The following is a 22,295-nucleotide window of genomic DNA, read 5'->3' as shown; positions in this document are numbered from 1 at the left end:
CACCCTGTTTTCCCTTCCTATTTAGAGACCAACTTGCCTCCACGGCCACAGGAAGGCAAGTAAGAAAGAGAACTGCCAGCACAACAAAAGAGGAAAAGAAAAGTAACAAAGTCCTGCGAGCAGCGACACGCCGCGGACTCCACCGCGAGCTCTCGAGAAGAACACACGCGCACTCACACAAAGCAAGAACAAAATATGTGATTGGAAAGGGCAAGATATATATAAAAAAAAAAAAGTAAACTAAAAATGGATAAAGTGACACAATACAGGATTCACTCATACATATCCTCCCCAAAGGAGAAAAAAGGGGCAAGTGAAGTAATTAACAAAGAAGAAAGAAAAACAGAAGCCAACAAACTGTCCAAACATTACAAGAAAAGGGGTAAACTAATCAAACATTTGACGGTTTGCGTCAACTTCTTCCGACTTGCCCCTTTCTTTCATTTTTCCTTCCTTCAAACATCCTCCTCTTCAACCCAAGGCATGCACATAATACTAAGATACATTTTTTTTTGTGTGGCACCGCGCGTCTCCTTCGGTTCGCCTTACATAGATACAAAACGAAAAGCAAAAGAAAAAATATAAACTCTGTTCTGCTTCTCGTGTTGGTGATAAAAATGCAAATGTGTGGGGTGTAAAAGAAGAAAAAAGCCGCATTCAATCCGCAATGAACATCTTAATTCCGCCGTCATACACACACACACACACAAAGGCTGCGGGCGGTCGGATGGCAAAATATAAAAAAGCAGCAGGTGCCACAGAAGGTTTCTTCTTTCTTTCCTTTTCATTTTTTTTTTCCTTCATGTGTGTGCATGTACTTTGTTATTATTATTGTTTTCTTTTCCTCTTCTTTCCTTCATGCGTCGCGGGTCCCTTTTTCGCCCACACCTTTTGCTTTTCGTTTACTTCTTCCACCTTAATTTACATCACGCCGGGGCCAAAAATTATTCTTCCTTCATTTTGCTCCGTTTTGTCACGGGCGGTAGAAAAAAGCATTCCCTCCCCGCTAACAACTTCAATAGACTCCGGAACGTACCGCTTGTAGATTCGTCGGGCTCTTTTCCTTGCCTCCTCCATCGCAGCTTCCATCTTTGACCTCGCCGCAATGCGCAAAGCCCGCTCGCGTGCAATGTGTTCCAATATTAAGTTGTACGGCGGCGGCGGTGGTTGTGCGGCGGCGGCGGCGGTGCCCTCAGCCTCCCTGAATGGGTCAGTCTGCCGGCTTTTGTGCTTGTAGTACGCCCACAACATTTGTATAGTCCGTGCCGCGTTGTTGAGCAGATTGTACTGCCATGCAATTTCTTCTTCCATACGCGCCAACTTTTCCTTCGCGTAGGCCTGATTCCTGCGCACCGCACGATTTTCCACGGATATTTGCACCCGAGTGATGTGTCGAAGAGTTTTAAACACACGGAATGAGCGTTGAATGATGCACACCTTATCGTTGAAATAGTCTGATGTCACCTTTCGCGTCACTTTCTCCCACACATTCCACTTACCCCTCACGAACCGCTGAATCATCCCCGCGTTGTGATCAAAGTCATTCAAGAGGAGGCCATCACGTTTCCACTGCATGCGATCTTGGACCTCGGGCTGGGAAAGAATTACTGCATTCCGCGCCTCGCGCTCCCGCATGGCGTCATTGATCACCTTTGCCTCCTCCACGCTTGTTGGCTGCGGTTCCCTTCGATACTTTCGGAACTGAATGGAAGTGGAGCGTTCTTTTTTTTGTTGCCCGGGATTGCTGCTTGCTGCTTTTATTGACCCGTCCTTCGCCTCCTCTCTTCTTCGCCAGGGAAAGTAAACCTTCTTTTGAATTCGAAGTGGAAACGGCAACTTCTCACGTGGGGGCTGCGTGGCGTCCGCAAAAACATTCGTTCGTTGACTGAGATACCAGCGGAATACGCGCTGCAATTTTATTACCGCGTTCTCAAACCGCCTGCGTTGCCATGAGAGCATAACCCCGTAGCCCCTCAGTCGCTCCGCCAACATTGACTCACGACGACTCACAATCCACTCATCCACCAGTCCCCGCAAGAACCGACGCCGCCAGATGGCGCGAAGACGCCGCCACCAGCATTGAATCATAATGGCACGCCGAGTGCGTACCTCAAAGTGATTACGCTCGTTGCGCAGACGTCGGCGGGTGAGGACGCCGCGCCAAATGCGTGCCACTTGAGTCTGCGCCCAATGATCCCGTGGACCTGCGAGTGACAGATCGTTGCGGTATTTTCTCCCGGGCCGCGGCGGTGGTTTGTAACGTCCCATTAACATGGACGGTGGCACCGGTGGGCAGTATAGAGTGCGCACGGGGAACATGACATTTTCAAACGTGCTGTTAAACGCCGAGTGCGGCACCAAATAGCCCGACGTTGCTGTTGTCGGACTCAACATGGATTTTCCCTTTTCTCCTTTCCAAAGTGCAGTTTTGTCTGTTGCGGCCGCTCTGTTATTCCTTCTACCTTCGGATTCAAATGATTAAAGTTCTTTTTCCCTCCCCTTCGCTTCCCGCACGCCGCACACATGCACAAAGAGAAGGAAGCACAGGAATTGGCCAAAAAACAAAGAAATAAATGACGCAGTCCAATTCGCTCGCACGCGCCAACGCAAAATATTTTTCGTGGCCTCCTGCTTGTGTTTCGTGGTAACCCACGTGCAGATCGCCCCGCGGAATGAAGGAGAAAACAAACACAACCCACACGCCCTTCCCCTCTCCCCCCCTCAAAAAAAACACACAAAAAATAAAATCAATATATAAAAGAAGGGCTCACCGCACGACAGTCTTTTTCTTCGTGACTCACACAAGGCGGCGAGGGGCGAAGAAGGGAAAAAAAAGGGCACACGGAGAGCCAAACAGGGCATAAATGTAAAAGAAAAAAAGGTGGGAAAAAAGTTCCACAACAATTCGTAACTCAGCCGTGACTCTTGTCTCGTTCCCTTTTTTCTCTCCTTTGTGTACATTTTCTCTCTCGCTTTAATCCCCTCACGAATTCTTCTGGCAGGCCTCGTTGCATACAACACAAAATGAGACAAAAAATAACGATGGAAATAAAACAAACAAATAAACAACAACAACTCCCTCCTCTTACATACACACACACATATATAAATATAAATATAGTTCAATTTTCCGCTTTCGGCTTCGACCGTGTGGCGAACCCCAGAACAAAGTGGTAAAACATGTACACGGCGACGCGCGGCGACCGATATTCTTCCACGAGGGGATTCAGCTCACTCATGTCCATCATCATCACGGTCGGTGTTTTGCCAGCCAGAAAACACATGTCAAACGCCTCCTGTGCGCTTAAACCAACAGCAGCCGGACAGCTCACACCAGGCATATCGCTTGACTTCAGGGAGTCCACATCAAAAGAAAAAAAGGTGTTTTTGCCGGTCAATCCAAAGGCATCCTCCAACGCTGCCACAGCACCCTTCTTACGCACTTCGCTCAGCCACATTAAATGGCCCTGGTGATCCCTCACATACTGTGCGTGCAACGCACCACACTGCGACCCTTGGCAGGCAAACTCCACAAATCGCTTTCCGGAGAAGGAACTCTCTTCCAGCAACTGACGAAACGGGGTCCCGCTGTGAACCCTTCCATCCGACAGAGGTGGGCGAACATCCAAATGAGAATCAACATTAATAACACCCACGTCTCCAGGAAATGCTCGCAACATGGCACGTCCATTTGGGGCCGACTGGTCGTTTCCTCCGCCAATCACAAAAGGAAATGCCCCACGGGCAAGCACCGTGAAAACTTTGCTTTCCAACTTTTCATGGGCCTCCTCCAACGTACTGGCCGTGATGTCCCCAGCATCATATAACTTCAAATGGCTAGCATCAACATTAAGTTCTAAGTTATTTACGGACCCCAACCTTTGCAAAAAAAATCGAAATGCAGCAGGCCCTTTTTTGGCACCAGCACGTCCTCCGTTGCGCACACACCCCTCATCGTAGGGAAATCCAATAATAACAATGTCTGCATCCTCCTCGCGCTGCGCGGAGAACAGGCTCAACAAACGAGGATCATCTGTACGCGCAGCCATAATTGGCTCTTCCTTTGCTTATTATTATTATTTAAATAAATAAATAAATTACAACTGAGTAGAAACAAATAGATCATAGGGGAAAAAACCAACAGCAGTTAGAAAAAAAAATCGATTAGTCACAAATAGGAGGGAAAATACAACTGTGTGGGGCCAAGCTATATAAGTAACCCTTTTTCGAGCCCAGCCACACGAGGCGTGTGTGCGTGTATTTCCCAAACGCCCTGTCTCGGCATCCTTACCGGTTCCTCCTTTGCTGAGCCCAACCACGTTGTGCAAAAAAGCGTCTTTTACTGTATTGAGTACTCGCTGTCTGCCCTTTTTGTGCCGTACACGTCAGTGAGCTTGGCGGGGGCGAACACGATGATGCCGAGCGCTGCGTCGCATTCAACTCTCCACCGCCAACTTCTTGGCTGTTGCATACATGGCGTGAGACTTTGATTGGGATTCCACTTTCCTCAAGAAGAGTCTCCACGCGATGCTTCGACACATGCGGGAAGTCGGCGTGGACGACGGTCGCTGCCGTCTGAACATCCGTGGGCTCCATCAGCAGCAGTTGGTCATACACAGGGAGCTCTGCATATGCGGCATTGCATGTCGTCTGTGAAGAATAAATGGGTGTAGAAGTAGGCAAATTTTTCGTGCCTTCACCAGTGAAAATATTTTTTTCCTTCACTGGTAAAAATGCCTGCCGTTCTATACTCTCCGCTGCATCGGCTGCAAGACTGGTGATTATACAGCAGACCACCTCTTCAGCCTCTTTCTTCTTTGCCAATCGACGCTGCTCTTCGAGCTCCTGACGAGTCAACGCAAGTTGGTTCTTCACCAACTCCGCTGCTCGCACTGGCCTGTAGGGATCTCCACCAGAAAACCTCGGCAGACGGTGAAAAAAGAATGGGACAACCTTCAACATAAATTTTCGACGAGTAATAAAAAGCCGCAGTGCCTCTTGCATTTGCTCAGTCACTGCCGCGCGCTGAAGATCCCTCCATTCCAATTCATCAGTATCCACTCCTAGTGCAAATGTTGGCGGGGTTCTTGTGCCATTTCCTTCGTTCATAGGATGCCGCTGTGGCGAATGTGAAGAACAACTTCCGTCTAATGTTTTTTGATCATCCTCGTTAATGTCCACACTGCTTTCCATTAACCACCAGCCGCTACTATTTTCTCCCTGTGTTAAGACAATATCACGGTTATCCTCCTTCCCAGTTACATCCATGTCCGTGACGTTACAGAATTCCTGCTCCTCCGCATCCTTGAAGTGCGCCTCATCGCAGACAATACGCAACCCAAGACGCAGGCACCATTGGCGTAACACATCATAGCTCATCTTCATGACTCGTTCACTTGTCAGTTCTTCTATTGTCTCGTCCATAGGCTCTTGACCATTCAGCGGAGTTTTATTCATCAAATTCCTTGACGGCAATGGTGGTAATCCTTGAGGAGCCAACAAACAATGAGGTGAAGGGGCCCTCGTCGCCGTTATCATTGCCGTATGCTCCTCATCCGCATTAATTGCATCGTTCTGCAATTGAACCTTTTTCTCTTCATCCTGATGGGATTTTGCAAGTAGGTTCTGCATATCAGCGGCCATGCTGCTGGTTGTTGTCCAATTCAGACCCCTAGCACGGTTGCTCACAGAAATGGAAAGGGAATCCATGTAATCACTCCCCGACTCTTGGGAAGTGGACAAAGAGGAAATTCGTGACACGGCCCTCTGACGCTCTCGGGGCAACTGTGAACACATCCAAACATGTTCCCCTGCAGACAAACCACCTTTTAACGCCATGGGACTGCTGTGTGTAGACATTTCTTCACTGCCGTCATCAACAGAAATAGCATAATCATTATTCTGATGCGTCCGCGATGAACGCTCCCCTTCTTTCGTAAAACTTTCCAAGGAAGATATTTCGTCCACATCAATCACCTGGCTTTCAACCGCCACGGAATTTAGGTTGCTGGCGCCATACAACACCTCACCTATAAACACAGGCTTCTCAGCGTCTCCGAGAGTGGAGTAATTCACTTCCTTGGAGACGGCCTGTAAACCAAAATCATCAAGTGAAAATGCACCACACGGTTCAACAAGATCCTGAGATGTAACACCTGCATTAACATTTCCACACGCCGAGCGTGTAAATGCCACTGCCGATGGACATGCTATTAATACTTCTTCAGCACCAGTACCTTCTTCACATTCGGTGGTACCGTCAGCAACGCCTTCATCCCACCCATTGGCAGGAAAAGATCCTTTGATTTCCTCCTCCAGCTGGAGTACGGCGGGAAAGGCTTGAGATTTATCATTGTTGATGGGCCTTGGCATCCCGTCGGGAGGGTTCTGCAAAGCTATGCCGTGCTGTCTTGTGTATTCTTCTCGAGCCAGCGCCTCTGTGTGCCGGTAGCTTCCCCTGCTTGGTGAGGTAAAGTCGCTGAGGCTAGGCATCGTGTCCTCGATCATGTTACCGGAAGGGGAAGAGACGATGATTGCGTTTACCGGCGAGGATGGGCGCATGTTATCGGTATTCGGCTCGACACTTGTTGCAACTGCGCAAAACTCCAGACTTTCACCACCACCACCGCCATCATCTCGGGGAGAGTGACGCCTCTTGTTCACATGTTCGATACTTTCTAAAGAGCGTTTCTTCACATGAGTATGAAACGACACAATCTCTCCCCACTGGGATTCCGCGGGGTGCATCTCGACGCGCAGTGGAGGTTCTGAGACAAGCCTTGCCGCCCTTTCCAAAGGCGCGGAAACGTCACTACCAACCGGGCCACTCCTCCTCTTTTTACTTTTTACTGCAAGCACGCGGCGAAGTTTTTCCCGCAGCGCCATCAGTCCTTCATTGTAGGTGACGACAGCACTGCTCAGTGCCCCACACATCGCCACTCGCATTGCCTCATGCTCTGCACAACACTCCTCGATTAGCTCCCGTATCTGAACAACGCCCTCCGCTTCCGAGAGCACCGAAGAATGAACCGAATCCCGTTTCGGTTCCGCATCATCGCCATGAAGACCCCATTCCCGTAAAAATTCGTCTCCCCCTGCAGTTCCCGTTCCAGGGCCCATGGAAAGAGTCGATACGGGCAACTTCTCACGACGATAACGCTTCTCTGGAAGAAGATGAGTGTATTCCAACGTACTCACTGAAGAAGTCCGCGAGAGGGAACGGGAAGGAGCACCCGGAGATGAGATGACCGTCCCTGGTGCACTGCAATTGTCAGCACCTTCTGTCGCAGTTCCAACAGCGTTGCTGATGCGTATTTCCGCCGGCTGTTGCTTTGCCAAACACGTTTCAGATTCTTTATAGCCGTCAAAAGCAAATTGGCGTATAAACTGAGATGGTGTGCACTTCTCCAAATCGATGAAATACCTTGTCGTAGAACGATGCATTTTTTCCGACATGACATCCACGTCACGAGAGTTGCCATCCACCACCGCCTTCTTTTTATCGGACTTTTTTGTCCACTCTCGGCCTCGCTTATTGGCTGTTCGCTTCCACTTGCAGACTCCCTTCCACAACTCACGGCGCTGTTGCAGAGAAGCATGTGACCCAAGAAGCGCATCCACGTCGTCTTCACATGTTACCCGAGCGGCAAGTTCATCCATGTGGCGCAGACCAAATGTTTCAATAAGCCGTGATGCAAACCCTTGTAACTGCAGCGGTGAAAGAAACTGCACAAGGGAGTTGGATAACGTGAAGGCCACGCGTGAGGAAGACGAAGGCAGGTTCATCTGTTGCGGATCCCCCAGGAGTAGTGGCGGCCGTATACCAAAACTGTCGTCACTGCCAGCTTCAGCAATGTGAGCGTCATTGAGGGAATTGGGCAGCATCCAGTACACTGAGCGGGTGCCGATAAAAAATTATGGGTTAGGGGGGGGAGGAGCGAGGGGAGAGAAAAGCTCTAATCTAACGTCGGCGTGCAGCGCCGCCCCTTCACCCGCCCCCCGTTTCCTTCTCTCTTCGGTGCTGGCGTCTTAAAAGGCGACCCCCTCTTTCCCCATTTTTTGTGCATGCAATTAGCAAGAAAGAAGAAAAAAGAAAAAAAAAAACAAGAATAATCGAGGATCGTCGTATTGTTCCACGCAAGTCATTTAATAGAAAAAAGAGAAGATATATCAAATAGGATAAATAAAAGAATAAAAACGCGGAGGTAACTCCAGTAGAAAGAAATTCACCTCCACTCCATTGCAACTTTGCCTTCAGGCACCTCAGGGAGTCACCATACTGCACCTCTACATCCCATCCGCGCCACCCAATTTCAGCTCAAGGGCAAAAAAAAAGACTCACAAACACAACAACACTTTAAGGCGCATGCTCATTAAAGCAAATACAAGAAAAAGAAATGAACTTCGGTTCTTTCTTCATTTCCTTTTTGTTTCTCAATTCCTCTTTTTTTTTCCCTTCACCTTCCTTCGTGTCCTTGCTCAAGGTTACGATCAGCACCCTCTCCTATACGTGCTGAGGCTCGTTGTATTAACAAGCTCCTCATTTCTTTTTTTTTTTTTGTTTGTGTCAGGCATTACGGCTTCGGGATGTATCGTTTTGCCTCATTCTCGTCCAACTGACGAAGGTCAAAATCTATTTCCTTCATCTCTTGCAGGACTTCTCCAATGGAGGTCGTCAATTCCTGCTCCAACATCCGCCGCTCCAGCGCCTTGGCGGGGTCACGCCTGTGGAACCGTCGTATAATCTCCACCCCCGAAGAAATGATCTCGTTTTCATTGCCCTTTCCATCGGCCATTGTTTCGGGCGGCGCAGATTTCTGTGGTTGCTGTCGTAGTTGGCGGAGCTCTTCGCGCAAAGCATCAACGTGCTTTTTCAGCGTCTCGAACCGGTCCTTGAGTCGGAAGCGTCGGTCTATCAAGGCGTACCGCACCCGATTGGCCCCAGTGAAGTTCAACGGCTTGGGTGGCAGCTCTCCAAATTGAAATATCTGCCGAAGACGTTCTTTTTCCGCCACGGTGATGGGGGGAGACTTATACAACGGCGGCAGGAGAGACGGCCGACCAAAAGCCCGCAGCTCCCGTTGAATGCTTTCCTCCCTCTTCTTGTGAGGAAGCGCATCAAGGCGTCTCCTCGCAATTTCCTCCTCCGAAATGCGACGGCCCAAACCCACACGGGGGCGACTAATCATCGCTTTGGACTTTGGCACCGGCTTCGGGCGGAACAACGCCGCCTCCGCCGCCTCCCGTTCCAGCCGCATCTTTTGCAGCCTTGCAAGCAGCTCTGGGTCAAGTGTGCTTTCTTTCGTGGGTCTCGCGTAGCAGCGGTAGATGGCGTCGCCAGCGGCAGTGCCACGGCCAAAGACACCTGCTGCAGCCTGCAGTTCACTCATTCTCACTTCCTTCTACGTGTTTTTCTCACTCTTTTCTTTTCCTTTTGGTTGTGTTTACTCCTCTTTTTGTCGGTTAATTTCTTCTAGTCCGCGTGTATGCCTGTGTTCCGCACGATAGCCGAGTTCTGTGAGGAAGGCCAGAGGTCGCGTTATCCTCGCAAAACACACAAGCGGTCCCACAAATCTAAAATGCACAAATAAATAATAAAAAAGATGGATCCACTCAAAATTAATAAATCAAACATCGCATCAAAAAAAGTGCAACAAGAACATCACCAGCCGCACGCCACATACATGCACAATCGCCACTTTTTTCTCGCTATTTTGTTCCGTAGCAATTTCAGTAGTGTTGCAAATCCAAAAAGTACTCAAGGCGCCTTGCCGCACTCTTCGTCAGGAAACGAGACCACATTTTATGAATCATAAACGAGAACCAGACACGACGACCAAAAATGGATCCGATAATAAATAGCAACAGCGAGTAGGCAGGGTACATGATGGCGACGTATAAAAAACGGTAAAGCCATGGGCCTTTCACCCATCCACTATCTTCTGGTAGCCCCAGAAATCCGTCCTTCACAAGAGAACGAATAACAGGCCGCACAAACATGACTGCCGCCGCCCCGGTGATGGAAAATATGATGCATATGAGAATTTGCTCCTTTATTGGAAGTTTAAATATGCTGCCCTTCATTGGAATTCCCTTGACGTAAACGACCTCCTTGTGTGTGCGCCAATCCTTTCTTTTCGGTCCAGTTGGTGTAAATGCGGCTGTGGATTTCACGCTCGCCTTTTCTCCAACTTTAGAGCCCGAAGCGCCCTCCACTGTCTGTGAACTGCATTTGCGGACGGCATTCCCGCAAACCCCACTTAATCTATACACGGGGCAGAGTGCTGTGAGACGCCGATACATATCCAAAGGGCAGCGGTACAAAAAAAAAAAAAAAAAAAAAAAAATAATCCCTTTTCTTTTCTCTTGTTTTCAAGTTAACGGCGCGACACAACCCTCTCAGTGGCCTTCAGAGTACAACGCCACCGAACACCACGCACACACAGAGAGAGAGAAAACAAAAAAAAAAAAAAAAAGGGGAATTTCTTAAAATGTGCGGGTGTTTCCCAACACGTTTGTTGTGTGTTGTGTTATTTGCCCTCAAATTTATTGTTATTGCGGCTTCAATAAGAAGGAATACAAACAAAACCAGAAGAAGTGGATGCTGAAGTGGCAGCAGAGAACAGTCATACGCATAGACACACACACCAAAACAAAAACAATAAACTCATAAGAGCAACAAATAAGAAAAAGATTGTCCCATTCACTTGTTGCTCATGCCGAGAACGAGGCTAGCTGAAGTTCAATATTTCCCCGGCCAGGCGCAAAGCGTCGTCCAGCATGTCACCTGTGTTGTACTCCGAGTCCGTTGTTGCATGGGTTTCGTGAGTCCGTGACTCCAACCGAGACCGCTTTGCATACCTGTCATTGTCATACCCATCAGCTTCCTCAGGCGTATTCAAGCCAGGCATAGCAGTGCCGCCAGCCGCACGGTGTCTCGCTCCCTGTTCGCTACGACTGTTAGCGCGGCTCCTCCACAAACTCTGCAACTCCTCCAGTGCCGCACGTTCCTCATCCGGCAAGTCCATAGGCGAAACATAGTGTTTCTTATCCGCTTCAAGCTCGGCCTTTTCTTCTTCGGATATGACAACCTGCGGCACGACACCAGAAGAGAGCACACCGTCGTGATCGGGGTACACAAAGCGCTGCTCACCACTAATTTTGTGACGTGACACAATCACGATGCCTTTCCCAGACGAGACGCCCAAATTATCCTTTTCTACCTTGTCGTGCGCAATTGCCCTTTGCTGGGGTACTCGCTCTTGTGCAGCCGCCCGCTTTGGCGTAAATGATGAGAAAGGCGCTCTCAAAGGCGGAAGAATTGGTCCCTCACCCTCCCTCTCCGCCTCAATGTCTCCCACAAACTGGGACAAACCCTCCGCTCTCACGTAACTTCGAAACGCCGCCCGCCAAATCCCGACTGTGTGGGGCAGCACAACACATTCCTCTCGTCGACATGCGCGGCGCAGCTCGGAAAGGGATATTTGCTCTCCGGGTGAATATGAAATCGTAGCTGGAGTGTTGGGATGCACAAATCCACTTCCTCTCGGCATCTTTTTCACGATGAAAACGACAATAGCTCTTCTTCTTTTTCTTCTTTCCTGTTTTACAAAGGGACTAGCACGTACAACCGCAGATTCTACCGCCTCCCAAACCCACACCTATTGTCCCTGTGTGAGCTCTAAGAACGCACATGAAAGAAAAACAACAAAAAGAAGAAAATAAAGTGCCATTCACATGACGTCAGGCTTAAAAATGATTCAGTCACCATTTTCCTTCGGAGAAAGAAATCAATTATTATTATTATCTTTTTTCGTTTGCATTCTTTTTTCTTCGATTCCACCAATACGATACAACTTTCGTGATGGTCGACACTCCGCAGCAAATTAAGCTATTCAATTTGCAAATATCTCTGAATCAATCCGAGTCGTACGGTGTATTGTTCGTGACGGGTATCGTGGTTGGTGCTGCAGCGTCTGGAGTGTCCAGCCACTCTGGCTGGTGCCCGTCCATCTGCATTTTGGCTTTCACCGCCTCAACCGGAACACGCAACGCCAGCATTTGAAAGTACCCTTGTAACCGAGGGTGTGTGCACATTGTAAAGCCCCCCAAAAGAGGCATTGGAGGAGGCGGTGGAGGCAAAGATCCTACCGGCAGTTGGCCTAGTGAAGAAGGTGGCATCGGGGGAACAGGAGGCGGCGGTTGAATCGGTACAACCGCGCTTCCATTTACACGGGTTTGAATTGCTACCCCGGGTGGTGGCGGAGGCCCGTTGCGTCGCTGCAGGTGCGGTGGCGGTGGTGGTGGTGGATGGTGATGACCACCAGATGCCGACAAAAGACCCGGCATGGGTGGTGGGACCTCACGATCCACGATGGCTAATGGAGTTGAACCGCCGACCCCGACGGACGCCGATTGGGGGAAGGCAGCCGCCGATGTTGACGGTGTCGCCGCATTCACTTCGCTAAAGTCATCATCTATACTTTTTAGTTTGTTTTCTAGCAGCACTGTGAGAATCTCCAGACGTTGAAGCGAACGACAAATCTCAATGAGTTGACTGTCGCACTGAGCTGCAAATCGGTTCAAAAACTGCGTTGTTGATATGATAAATTTATTCACTGCGTCTGCGGTCCGCGTAAACTCATGTTCTCTTTGCACCTCGGCCATTGAACAAGATGCCACGGTTTCCACGATTCGGACACACTACAAAAAAAAAAAAAAAAAAAAAAAAACAAATCTGAGGAGGAAGAGCGTTAATAAACGGGCTCACGCCGCTAAAAACTTCAATTTAACTCTTTTTGGATGTAAATTATCCACCAAACAAAATGTGACGTCTTCGTCCCGTATTATTCCTGGTGTCCCGTTGTTGTTTTCTTTGTTCCGTCTTGACACCCTGTATTTGTGCGTGTGTGTGTGAGAGTTTGCGCTTCAAAGGGGAATAAATGAAACCTAAAGAAAGTGAGTGGAAAAAACAAAAGGTAAATGATACCTCGAAAACAACAAGAACAACAACAAAAGGAAAATAAATTGTCTGCTGGATGCACAGAAGGAAACAGGAAGAAGAGCACACAACAACTCACGGTTGACAAGAAAGCAGGGTGACGGAAAGCACTTCTCTTCTCCATTCTCTTCGTGTGCAGGCGAAGTAAAATTATACAAGGGCACATACAAAAAGGAAAACAAATGCGTCTATAATTAACGGGGCAAGACGGGGAATTACTGCAATTCATGCAGCACCAGGCCCTCAACGTATGTGTCAAGGATGCTTCCAACTTCTTGAAGTACTTCTTGAAACGCATCTTCAACGAGTGTTTCGGTGAGTCGCTGTGCAAACACTTGTTCCGTCACGTGGGAACTATTCCATTGCTTCTCTGTGTACCGAATGTACTCTTGGTGCTCCTTCTGAGATGACCGCAGACGCTCCACAATGGCACGCGGCATTTCACCACGACGACGACGACAATTCCCGCGACCAAAATTAAAATCGCCCCCGGAGACTGTTTTCTTGGAATCATCAATTCTCACATGACGGCGGTCTCCTTTGGGCGATTCCTTCCGGTGTATCAACTGTTCATCGTCATCTCCATCCTCAAGATCCTCTTTCTCCCCCTTGCTCGATCCATATTGTTGTTGTTGTTTATCACGCTGCTCAATGGCTTCCAGCTCCCGATCCATCGCACCCAATTGCCGCTGGAGACGACTTACCAACAGCAATTCATCCTCATCATCACTAATATCCTCTAAGACGTCATGGGCCTGCTGCAATATGCGGGCAGACTCTTCGTCATCAGGAGTAATATTTAATTTTGCACGTTTTCCTTTTACCTTTTGAGTAATTCCGCTCACATTATCCCCCGAATTATCGACAGAAACTCCATGCGCTTCTTTCCCCGTGTCTTTACTGAGTTCCTGAAATTGGGAAAGCGGATCTTTTCTATCCTTCATAATGCTATCTAGCACAGCTCGATGATCTCTTAGCATGCTATCCACAGTAGAAGTAAGTTCTGCAAGGACATCGTCGGAGAGAGTTATTGATGTTGTCCAAGGTGTTGTTTGCCCAAGCTGACTGTCTGAGTCACCTTTTCTGTTCCCACGATGCACGGAAGAATTTGTTGGTTGCAATTGCGACGTGGCTGAAGGAAATTGAGGAGTCTGCGCATCCCAAGATACACTGTGTGTGGGAATTGCTGCCGGTTGTTGTGGGTCCTGTGTCCCGGATAGATAAGGTGATGATGCCACGCTTCTACCTGTCAACAATGCGGAGGCATGACGTATTACTTCCATCGGAACCCGAGGTACTTCCGCTGCAGCTTTCGGTTTTGCTTTTGGCGCAAAATGACCACGATGCCGCATGGCAAGGTTCTGTATCGTCCGCGGCGTCATCACCTCCATGTGTGGGTTCTGCCAGGCATCTGAGTGTAGCGGTTGTTGTTTTTGTTTCGCTTGAGGTGCATCTTCGTACTGAGTCGGAGCGTTTTTCGTTGCATTAACGCGGAATGGTCCCTCTCGATCTCCTGCCACGGAGACTCCTTCGGCCCCGGATGTACCCGTTCTCTTTTTCACCTCGGGGTACGTGTTTGAATGTTTCGGTTCCTTGGGAGGTCGCTCTACAAGTCGATGCGGAGATGGCTGTGGGGGAGGCCGGCCGCCACGAGTGGGCGTCTGGGCAACAAGCCGTACCTTTGGCGGCTCTCCACCAGAAACCAGCCTGTCGCCGCTCGAGCTAATAACCACATTATCATTATCGTCATTATTGTCGTCGTCATCGTCGTTGTCACTTTGCTCATGACGCCGCTTATTCTTTTTCAAGTTAATAGGTGGAGTGGCAGCTGCCGCATTGTACGCCCCAAGAAGAGGCGAATATGACGAATCCATGCGCGCATACATGAGCCTTTCTTCCTGCTGGTCGCGTGGGGGCTTGCGGAGATAAAATTCAGGTAGGGCACGATCCTTTTGTGGCTGTGACATTCGGTTAATAAATTGTAATTCCTCTTCACGTGTTTGAAAACGATGTCGTCGGGGAGGGGTCTCTGTAGGGACATTTGCGGCCCGAGCACCTTTGCGCGGGGGTGACAACTTGCCACGGCGCGTGGGTTTTTCCGCAAAAGCTGGCTTCGTTGCATCCGCCGCAACTGCAAATGTTGGTGGAATCTTCTCCAGTGCCCCCTTGTATGAGAGCGCCTCTAAACCGATTGTCTGCACCATCTCCGCTACATCCGCCGCAGCCACACGCTGGACAAGATCCAAAAACTTAAAGCGGTTAAGAAGGATGGCGTGCTCCGTAGCCGGCAGAGTGAGGAGGCGTGCAGACAGTGTCTGATCCTCCCCACTCAATGGCATTGCTCCTCACCGTAGAAGAAACCAACCCCGGTGGTGGTCGCGTTACGGCTGGTGTAATTGGAGAAGATAGGCCAGTTTTTACCCTATTCTATAATTTCCTCCCTCCCTCCCCTGCAAGGATAGAAAGGGCTATTTTTTTTTTTTTTTCCCAAGGGATTGAATGGATGTTGCAAACAAACACAGAGAATAAACAAGGATATAACAGAAAGAAAAAGAGAAGAACATGCACCGACAAAGTCGTCAGCCCGCTAACAGCTGACCAACAATCGTTGATGGGGTCGTGAAAGCACCGAAAGCAGTCGGCAGATCAATAACTATGAATACCTTAGTATATATATATATGCATGTATATGCGCACTTATGCTCAGATGGTAGCTGAAAACAAACTGGTGCCATGAAGAGAGTGCGTAGGCAGAAAACAACAACAACCACAAAAGAGCCCACCAGGAACACACAATCTCACCAGGCTTCATGCATAACAAACAGAAGCATCAGAGAAGATAGAAAAGAAAAAGAAAAGAAAAGAAAAAAACATTTTTTTTTATTTTTATTTTTTTTTAAAAGAGAGTATTAACAATAACTGTCTATTTGACTCGTTATTCTTCTTATCTATATTTAGTTAGGTAGATATGGATATTATTCGTCTCTCCTCATGCCGTCTTGTCTTTGTATTTCCCCTCCCTTTTTTCATTATTATTATTTTTCCTCCTTCCCCATTTCTTTTTCCTCTTTTTTTTTTTTTTGGTACTGTTTGCCTCCACTTCCCAATGTTTTTTCACACAAACAAATCCGGTGATAGTCAAGTCGTAGTAATACGTGTGTTATGTGCGTCTCCGTCTGCTTGTTGTTTTGCCTGCCAATACATGTTCTTTTTCTTGCTGGTGCTCCCACGGTTATCATCAAATAGGCACGCGTGTACACATTTATTGTCGGTACGCCTACTGTAAATTATTATTATTATTTTTTTAAAAATCCTTGCCAATTGATTTTATGTTGGCTTCTTTTCGCCCCTTACGCCTCTCAAATGCACACTTTTTTTTTTTTTGTCTTTCTTTCTTGCTTCCTCCTCCCTCCTCGGTGCCTCGTCCCACTCGTTTGTTGTTTTATTTTCGGGGCAAAGTTTTGATTTGTTTCCTTAAAATAATTGGCGCACGTGTGTCCCCATTTTTTCGCCCTTCCCATCCGTCCTTTTTTTCGTTTCAATTCTTCTCCGGGGTCAATAATGTCCTTTGCCCGGCAGCCGGCACGTGGAGCGGTCTCTTTTCCCCGGCCTCGCATACGGCAACGAAGAGAATTTCCCCCAAAGAAGTGAAGAACCGCAAGTGAAACGGAAGGAGAAAAAATAATGTTACTGCTGCTTGCATTCCTGCTGTGTGTTGGCCGGTTTGTTACCTCCGCGACCCCCACGCCCCTTTGGACCTCTTTTCGGGAGCTCCTCCTCCTCCTCATCTTCATCCTCCTCCTCCTCCTCCTCCTCCTCGTCCTCCTCGTCGTCGTCGTCATCGAAGTCGGCCGACTCCAAGTCGCTGCTGCCATCGGGAGCCTCGCCTGTGTAGAAGTTCACGGCGCAGGGGATAATGCTGGTGTGAAGAACGTTAAGCAGTTGCTCAATCTGTTCTTCCTCATCCTCATCCTCATCGTCGTCTTCCTCGTCACCGTCACCTCCTGCCTTGGCTTTGTCCTTCGACATCTCTTTAAACACGTTGAAAAAGGAATTCCGTGGAACAGTGAAGGTCTTCGTCTTGGCGCCTTTGCCACGCTTGCCACCCAACTTCTTTGTGACCGTCTCTACCGTCACGTCTTTGCCCGGCTTCCACGTGGGCGGAGTACGAGTGATCTTCACGCCATCGTCGTTATGCTTGACGCTCAACACAAGAGACTCCTCCTGGAAGAAATCATTGGATCCAAACACAAAAACAACGGCAAAGCTGCCATAACTACCATCCAACACTCCCGATCGTATGTCTTTCAGATGATTGAGGACCTCTTCATCGTGTTCTTCAATCAGGGAATCGGAGAGCACATGACCGCGCAGTACGCGAAGCCAAAATCCCGGAATACCCACGACGGACTTGTCAGCTTCCGCCTCCGTAACCTTGATTTCTACTTGACCCTCATGTTCGCTGGGAAATCCCTTTGCGACCTCCTCATCGGTGGGTTCTCTGGAGCCGGTGATGATCTCCTTACGGTGATCGTGGAGGGGCGCGTACAGCTCGTCGTACTGGCGGCGCAGTGCCGTCTCCTTTTCCTCAAAATTCTTGCGAAGCTTTTCGTACTCTTCATGGTAATGCAAAAGAACCTTTGCACGTTGCTGGATGCGTTCAGGAAGCTTGCTCATAAACTCTGCGGAGTAGTTCGGGTTGAAGTACTTATGAAACGGCGTGGAGATGTCAACATCATCGTCGTGCTCAACTGCCACATTCCGCCCAACCGGCATTTTCGTATCGTTAAAAATTTCACTTGCTTTTACACCTTACACGCATATCCCATGACGCAGAATATGTGTGAGAAACATTCACGTCGGGGGGGGGGCAAAAAAAAAGACCGTCAGAAAACAAACAAACAAACAAACAAAAAGACCGTCCCTCGCAAGTGAATACAAAGACAGAGAGAAAAAAAGACACACAAACAAATTACAAAACAACGGCCACAATTGAAGCGACACTCTTCTCCTCCCACTCTAATTTCTCATTCCAAATTTAAACGGTATTTTCAGTTAGTAATGATTACTCCTACCTTAAAGAAAAAAAAACAAACTTAAATGTATTTTTGTGTTGTTAAGTGCAAGACATATATGAGAGACCCAAGTGCGTCAAATGGATGTGTTAGCGGTTTTGTCTTCTTCTCACTCTTCCTCTTCGCATCCTTTTCTTTCATTCTCTCTTTTTTTTTTTTTTTGCCTCCTCCTCTGTCGTATTCACTCATCATTCGATTTTTGCTGATTTCTTTTGCCCTCCTCGACAGTGGCTTGTTTTTTCCTTTTGTTTTTCCTCCTATTCTTGCACGTGCGGCGTTACTCCTCTGCCTCTGCCATGCTGTCGGCGACGTGCTCCTCTGGGGCCTCGCCCACGATGTGTTCATTCACGTACGCCCGCATTTTGCGACGCTCCACCACCGCACGCTCTGCGGCCGCACGGAAAATGTCTTCCTTCGGCCGGAATGGCGTGTCGCGGGTGCGGAGGTCAAGAATGGGAACCTCCGTGTAGCCAAACTCCTCGGCGACCTTCGCAAGGTCAACACACCGCTCATTGTAGACATCCGAGGGGCCTATGAGGGAATAAAGCAACATGGTCGCACGGTACGCAGCGTATGCGGCGTTTTGTACGGCAAATTGCTTCTTGTTCAGTGAGCGCATCTTCTGCAGTGACAACAGAAAACGTGTGGCGGATGGAAGCTGCGGTAGCTGCTCAAAGGTTATATTTAGTCGCTTTGCGGGGCGCTGAAGGTAACTCAAGGCGGGCTGCAGTTCATTTCGGCGTAAAAATAACAAAACCGTTTGGTACATCGCTTTACTGGGGGGAGTCGCCTTTGAAGCGGCCGCAACATCCCCTTCTTGAGACTCTTTTCGATCTCCGCGTGGCGGCGGCGTGCGTGAGCGACGCCGCTTCGTTGGTTCCGTAGCCGCAATATTGTAAGCGGCGGGCGTCAGAACGTCGCTGACAAACTGGGCAAAGTTCACAACGTCAACCATGATGTCGTATTGAACAAAAATGGTGCCCGTCTGCGGTACAAGGCCGAAAGCAGAAAGAACCACCACACGGTTCTTCTCGCGTTTGGTGGGAAAATCTTTTCGCGCGGCATCCAACATAATCTTGTCAAATTGAGCACACAGACGCTCTCGGTCCTCATCCTTGTCCTGCACAGAGGCATACGTGCTGGGTCCTTCATAGTCCGTCAACAACAGCAGCGATTTCGACAGTTCCCCTAATGCATAAAGAACGTTATACATAAATTGGCAGGCCTCCTTGGTGGCAAAATGCACAACGAGACCCTGTCCCTCACGAAGGCTCATAATGAGAGTGTAGAGGGTCTGAAAACGGTGTGCGCCCTCCACAACTGCGTAGTGTGCCGTGACAGGACGTCGCCTGGTGGCAGCGGTGTGAGTACACCTCTCTTCGGTCTGTGTATTTTTATTACTGTTGCCGGTGTCCACCGCGCTGTCACGGCCGGCATTCTTCTTCTTCTCCCCGTCGTCAATGGGCACAGATGTCGTTAAGGTGTCCGTCACGGGTGCAAAGAGGGAGACTCGCGATGGAGCAATGACGACAGCCAGCGAGGCATGTCCCAAACAACGCCACCGCTGCCGGCACAATTTTTCCTCGAGCTCACTTCTTGTTCCGTCTGCCATTTCCTGCAGCAAGGCGGGGGGTTTGGACGACTTCAACCAAATGGCGTAAGCTCCAATAAATTTCCAAATCGCACTCCGCGCATCCACCGTGACAAACGCCTGCAAAGATGCAATCACCAACGCCGTGCGCTCCGCCAGCGTTGTGGCGGTTGCCGCGTCATCCTTCTCAACGGCCGGAAACGTCGGAAAACGGGAGCCGTCCAACACCAGCGTCTGGGTCATTTTGTATGTCTTTCCCATATGCGCAGCCAATGCCGCTGCATCCGCGTCCGTTTCTACGAGAACAAAAAGAGACGCGCCCTGTGGCGTTGAACCACTCCACAGAGCCCGCCTCTGCAGCGCCGCAAGTGCCACCACGGCAAACACTTCGGCATTTTCCTTCAATTCCACCCGCTTCACGGTGAAGGTCTCTCCCTCCTCCTTTTCACTGTTCTCACCAAATGCGCCGCTGAGGTCCGAGATGACACGAAGTTGGCTCTGACGGAGCTTGCGGGGGGCCTTCGGGCAGTATTCCCGCAGAAACTCCAGCACCTCGCTGCTCAGCGGCACCTCCGCCAATGAAACATCGGTTGACGCCGTCTCGGTGGTAAATTTACGAGTCCATTTTTGCTTCCTTTTATGCAAGACGGGCGCCACGTCCTCCATGCGTCTTCGCTTCAGGCCTTTCGTTCCACCGTCATGCCCTACGTACTCCAGCAACCGCCGCTGCCCACGCGTTAATAAGGGCATCAGTATGGGTTGCAGTACGCCTGCCTGCTGCTCCCTAACCTTTTCCTTTGGACAAAGCACCAAAAGAGAAAAATAAAGAAACAAATAAAGACAGATGTAGGCAAAAGAACGTGGTGTCGCAAGTGAATCTCTCTCTCTTTCTCTCTTTCTCCCCTTCTGTGAGTTTGTAATGCACATGACTCTACGGAGAGGCGTAAACCAAGAAGTAAAGACGCTTCACTGGTAGGCAACAATTGTTCTTACTTCTCCCTTTTCCGCCAATCCCACCAAACGGATACACACACACACACACACACACACAATTGGAGAGGAAGAGAACTACACGCAAAACGGATGTGGAGCTTGTCAACCGTCTCAGGGAGTCGGCATTGTATTGCCCTTTTCGACAGCATCAGCGATTTCCTTCAAATCGTTATCGGCAAGCAGTGCTGTAAGAATGATATCTAGTAAAGCATCATCGGCCACCAGAGCAACCACATCCAAGCAACTAAGTCCCTGTGCATTCAATATTGCCACGGGGGCACCATAATCCAACAATAATATCGCACAAGATAAAACAAGATTCAGTAATGCGCTTTTGCCTTCTGGCGTCATATCTTCTTCAGAAGTCTCCAACAAAACCAAAAGGCTAAAAAGGACATGAAGCAAAGAACAGCCTTCTTCATCCAATGTCCATGAGGCCTCAGGACTCTCATGAAGCAGTTCCCGCAGCGCTGACAAATTGAGCTTGCTTACCAGGTACATCGCTTCTGTAAGGGAAGCGGGAAGCACCGTGGTTGTTGGCGTCATATTCAATGAGACTCTTTTCTCATGTGTCGAATGCCGCATTGCATTCATACAGGGTGACTTTAGGGTGGCATTCAAGAGTCGGTCCAAGTGCACATGCATCGCCTCTGGCAAGATCTTGTAGGCCGGAGAGATTACTCCCGTGGCGTCTGGCGGATTACCCTCTAAAGATGGCAAAATACTGGAGACGTACACACGCGACGTTAATACCAAATTCGCTTCCTGAAAATATCCACGGCGAAACAATAAACATGCCAGCAGACGGTATTCCCGCAGGGAGGAAAGTAAGTCATAACAGTCTTCTAGACGGATCGATGAGCCGTATGCAACAATTCGATACGCCGCTCGATGATCTTGTGCTTCAAGGGCAAGTACCAGCAGGGCGTACTCCATCGCTCGCGCGTAGACATCCGAGGCCTGACTTAGGCGGAAACGAAAGTACAGAACAATCTCATCCTTAAATAATTCCCACGCATGTTCAAGAAAATCCGTTGCGGTGACAGCACCCCATTCCGTAACCTGGCGGTATGTAGATTCATCCACATTGTCACTGTTCCTTGGCACAAGCGGAAACGTTTCAAATGTCTCAAGCCAAGCATGGTGAAGTTCCCCAGCATATGTGTTGTAGGGACAGCGTCCTTCCCACTCAGCCCAGTAGTTGTCAACGCCATCCTTATCGTCATTATCACTATTCTCATAGCTTTCATCATGTTTGGATGCGACTCCGGCCTTCAAAGTAGTTGAGCGTCCCGCCTTTGGGGTAGCACTCGTGTCTTTCTTCACATGCTTCCTTTCCAGCAGGGCTCGCAGTTCGGGACTGTACTCCTCAGGGCCGGGTGGGATGCACTCGAGAAGTGACAGCAATAGATCTCTCGGATCAATGTGATCATTAAAATGCAGCACCGCCTCTTTCGGACGACAGTGGTGCAGGTAGGCAAATCCCGCCATGATGTGCAGCTCCAACTCAATCCCCTGCAAGTCCAGTGTGCCTATTGCCCGCTGGCTGCCCAACAAGTGAAACGCCTCTTCTACCTTAAAATATTCCACAAGGTTCGCCAGTTGGTGACGCAGCGAGTGCAGGCTGGCCATCCAA

The 22,295-nt window shown here is 49.1% G+C and overlaps 11 protein-coding genes across 11 annotated transcripts, besides 20 other annotated features; all 11 read right to left on the bottom strand.

Annotated features, from left to right (window-relative positions):
• Positions 1 to 19,301: part of a sequence feature (heterozygous, non-Esmeraldo-like haplotype) that runs on past the window's edge.
• Positions 767 to 857: a sequence feature (A-rich).
• Positions 922 to 2,394, bottom strand: Tc00.1047053507031.100 (hypothetical protein, conserved; the record flags this gene model as incomplete). Its single annotated transcript, XM_812162.1, has 1 exon — positions 922 to 2,394. One exon carries the CDS (start codon positions 2,392 to 2,394, stop codon positions 922 to 924), a length of 1,473 nt encoding a protein of 490 aa, XP_817255.1.
• Positions 1,153 to 1,189: a microsatellite.
• On the bottom strand, positions 3,123 to 4,049 carry Tc00.1047053507031.90 (arginase, putative; the record flags this gene model as incomplete). The annotated part of the gene is made up of 1 exon (XM_812161.1): positions 3,123 to 4,049. One exon carries the CDS (start codon positions 4,047 to 4,049, stop codon positions 3,123 to 3,125), a length of 927 nt encoding a protein of 308 aa, XP_817254.1.
• Positions 4,068 to 4,100: a sequence feature (AT_rich).
• On the bottom strand, positions 4,288 to 7,884 carry Tc00.1047053507031.80 (hypothetical protein, conserved; the record flags this gene model as incomplete). The annotated part of the gene is made up of 1 exon (XM_812160.1): positions 4,288 to 7,884. The coding sequence occupies one exon, from the start codon at positions 7,882 to 7,884 to the stop codon at positions 4,288 to 4,290; it is 3,597 nt and encodes a 1,198-aa protein (XP_817253.1).
• Positions 8,076 to 8,112: a sequence feature (T-rich).
• Positions 8,574 to 9,389, bottom strand: Tc00.1047053507031.70 (hypothetical protein, conserved; the record flags this gene model as incomplete). Its single annotated transcript, XM_812159.1, has 1 exon — positions 8,574 to 9,389. One exon carries the CDS (start codon positions 9,387 to 9,389, stop codon positions 8,574 to 8,576), a length of 816 nt encoding a protein of 271 aa, XP_817252.1.
• On the bottom strand, positions 9,730 to 10,302 carry Tc00.1047053507031.64 (hypothetical protein, conserved; the record flags this gene model as incomplete). Its single annotated transcript, XM_812167.1, has 1 exon — positions 9,730 to 10,302. One exon carries the CDS (start codon positions 10,300 to 10,302, stop codon positions 9,730 to 9,732), a length of 573 nt encoding a protein of 190 aa, XP_817260.1.
• Positions 10,322 to 10,346: a microsatellite.
• Tc00.1047053507031.60 (hypothetical protein, conserved) lies at positions 10,731 to 11,552 on the bottom strand (the record flags this gene model as incomplete). Its single annotated transcript, XM_812158.1, has 1 exon — positions 10,731 to 11,552. The coding sequence occupies one exon, from the start codon at positions 11,550 to 11,552 to the stop codon at positions 10,731 to 10,733; it is 822 nt and encodes a 273-aa protein (XP_817251.1).
• On the bottom strand, positions 11,917 to 12,666 carry Tc00.1047053507031.50 (hypothetical protein, conserved; the record flags this gene model as incomplete). Its single annotated transcript, XM_812157.1, has 1 exon — positions 11,917 to 12,666. One exon carries the CDS (start codon positions 12,664 to 12,666, stop codon positions 11,917 to 11,919), a length of 750 nt encoding a protein of 249 aa, XP_817250.1.
• Positions 12,707 to 12,735: a microsatellite.
• Tc00.1047053507031.40 (hypothetical protein, conserved) lies at positions 13,216 to 15,339 on the bottom strand (the record flags this gene model as incomplete). Its single annotated transcript, XM_812156.1, has 1 exon — positions 13,216 to 15,339. The coding sequence occupies one exon, from the start codon at positions 15,337 to 15,339 to the stop codon at positions 13,216 to 13,218; it is 2,124 nt and encodes a 707-aa protein (XP_817249.1).
• Positions 14,733 to 14,775: a microsatellite.
• Positions 15,842 to 15,871: a microsatellite.
• Positions 15,873 to 15,902: a sequence feature (AT_rich).
• Positions 15,998 to 16,082: a sequence feature (A-rich).
• Positions 16,284 to 16,312: a sequence feature (AT_rich).
• Tc00.1047053507031.29 (nucleosome assembly protein, putative) lies at positions 16,688 to 17,776 on the bottom strand (the record flags this gene model as incomplete). Its single annotated transcript, XM_812168.1, has 1 exon — positions 16,688 to 17,776. The coding sequence occupies one exon, from the start codon at positions 17,774 to 17,776 to the stop codon at positions 16,688 to 16,690; it is 1,089 nt and encodes a 362-aa protein (XP_817261.1).
• Positions 16,772 to 16,843: a microsatellite.
• Positions 17,892 to 17,914: a microsatellite.
• Positions 18,177 to 18,249: a sequence feature (GA-rich).
• Tc00.1047053507031.20 (hypothetical protein, conserved) lies at positions 18,353 to 20,593 on the bottom strand (the record flags this gene model as incomplete). Its single annotated transcript, XM_812155.1, has 1 exon — positions 18,353 to 20,593. One exon carries the CDS (start codon positions 20,591 to 20,593, stop codon positions 18,353 to 18,355), a length of 2,241 nt encoding a protein of 746 aa, XP_817248.1.
• Positions 19,302 to 19,788: a sequence feature (haploid, Esmeraldo-like haplotype).
• Positions 19,789 to 20,127: a sequence feature (areas merged during assembly that could not be assigned to a particular haplotype. This can correspond to areas where the two haplotypes were merged or to regions with more than two copies in the genome that were merged during assembly.).
• Positions 20,128 to 22,295: a sequence feature (heterozygous, non-Esmeraldo-like haplotype).
• Positions 20,544 to 20,574: a repeat region.
• Positions 20,693 to 20,717: a microsatellite.
• Tc00.1047053507031.10 (hypothetical protein, conserved) lies at positions 20,771 to 22,295 on the bottom strand (the record flags this gene model as incomplete). The annotated part of the gene is made up of 1 exon (XM_812154.1): positions 20,771 to 22,295. A coding segment is annotated over one exon (1,525 nt), but the record flags the coding sequence as incomplete, so codon positions are not given.

Source organism: Trypanosoma cruzi, genomic scaffold (assembly GCF_000209065.1).
Source record: "Trypanosoma cruzi strain CL Brener 1047053517087 genomic scaffold, whole genome shotgun sequence".
NCBI lineage: Eukaryota > Euglenozoa > Kinetoplastea > Trypanosomatida > Trypanosomatidae > Trypanosoma > Trypanosoma cruzi.
The sequence above is the reverse complement of the archived record's forward strand: the minus strand, read 5'-3'. Positions and strand labels throughout refer to the sequence as shown.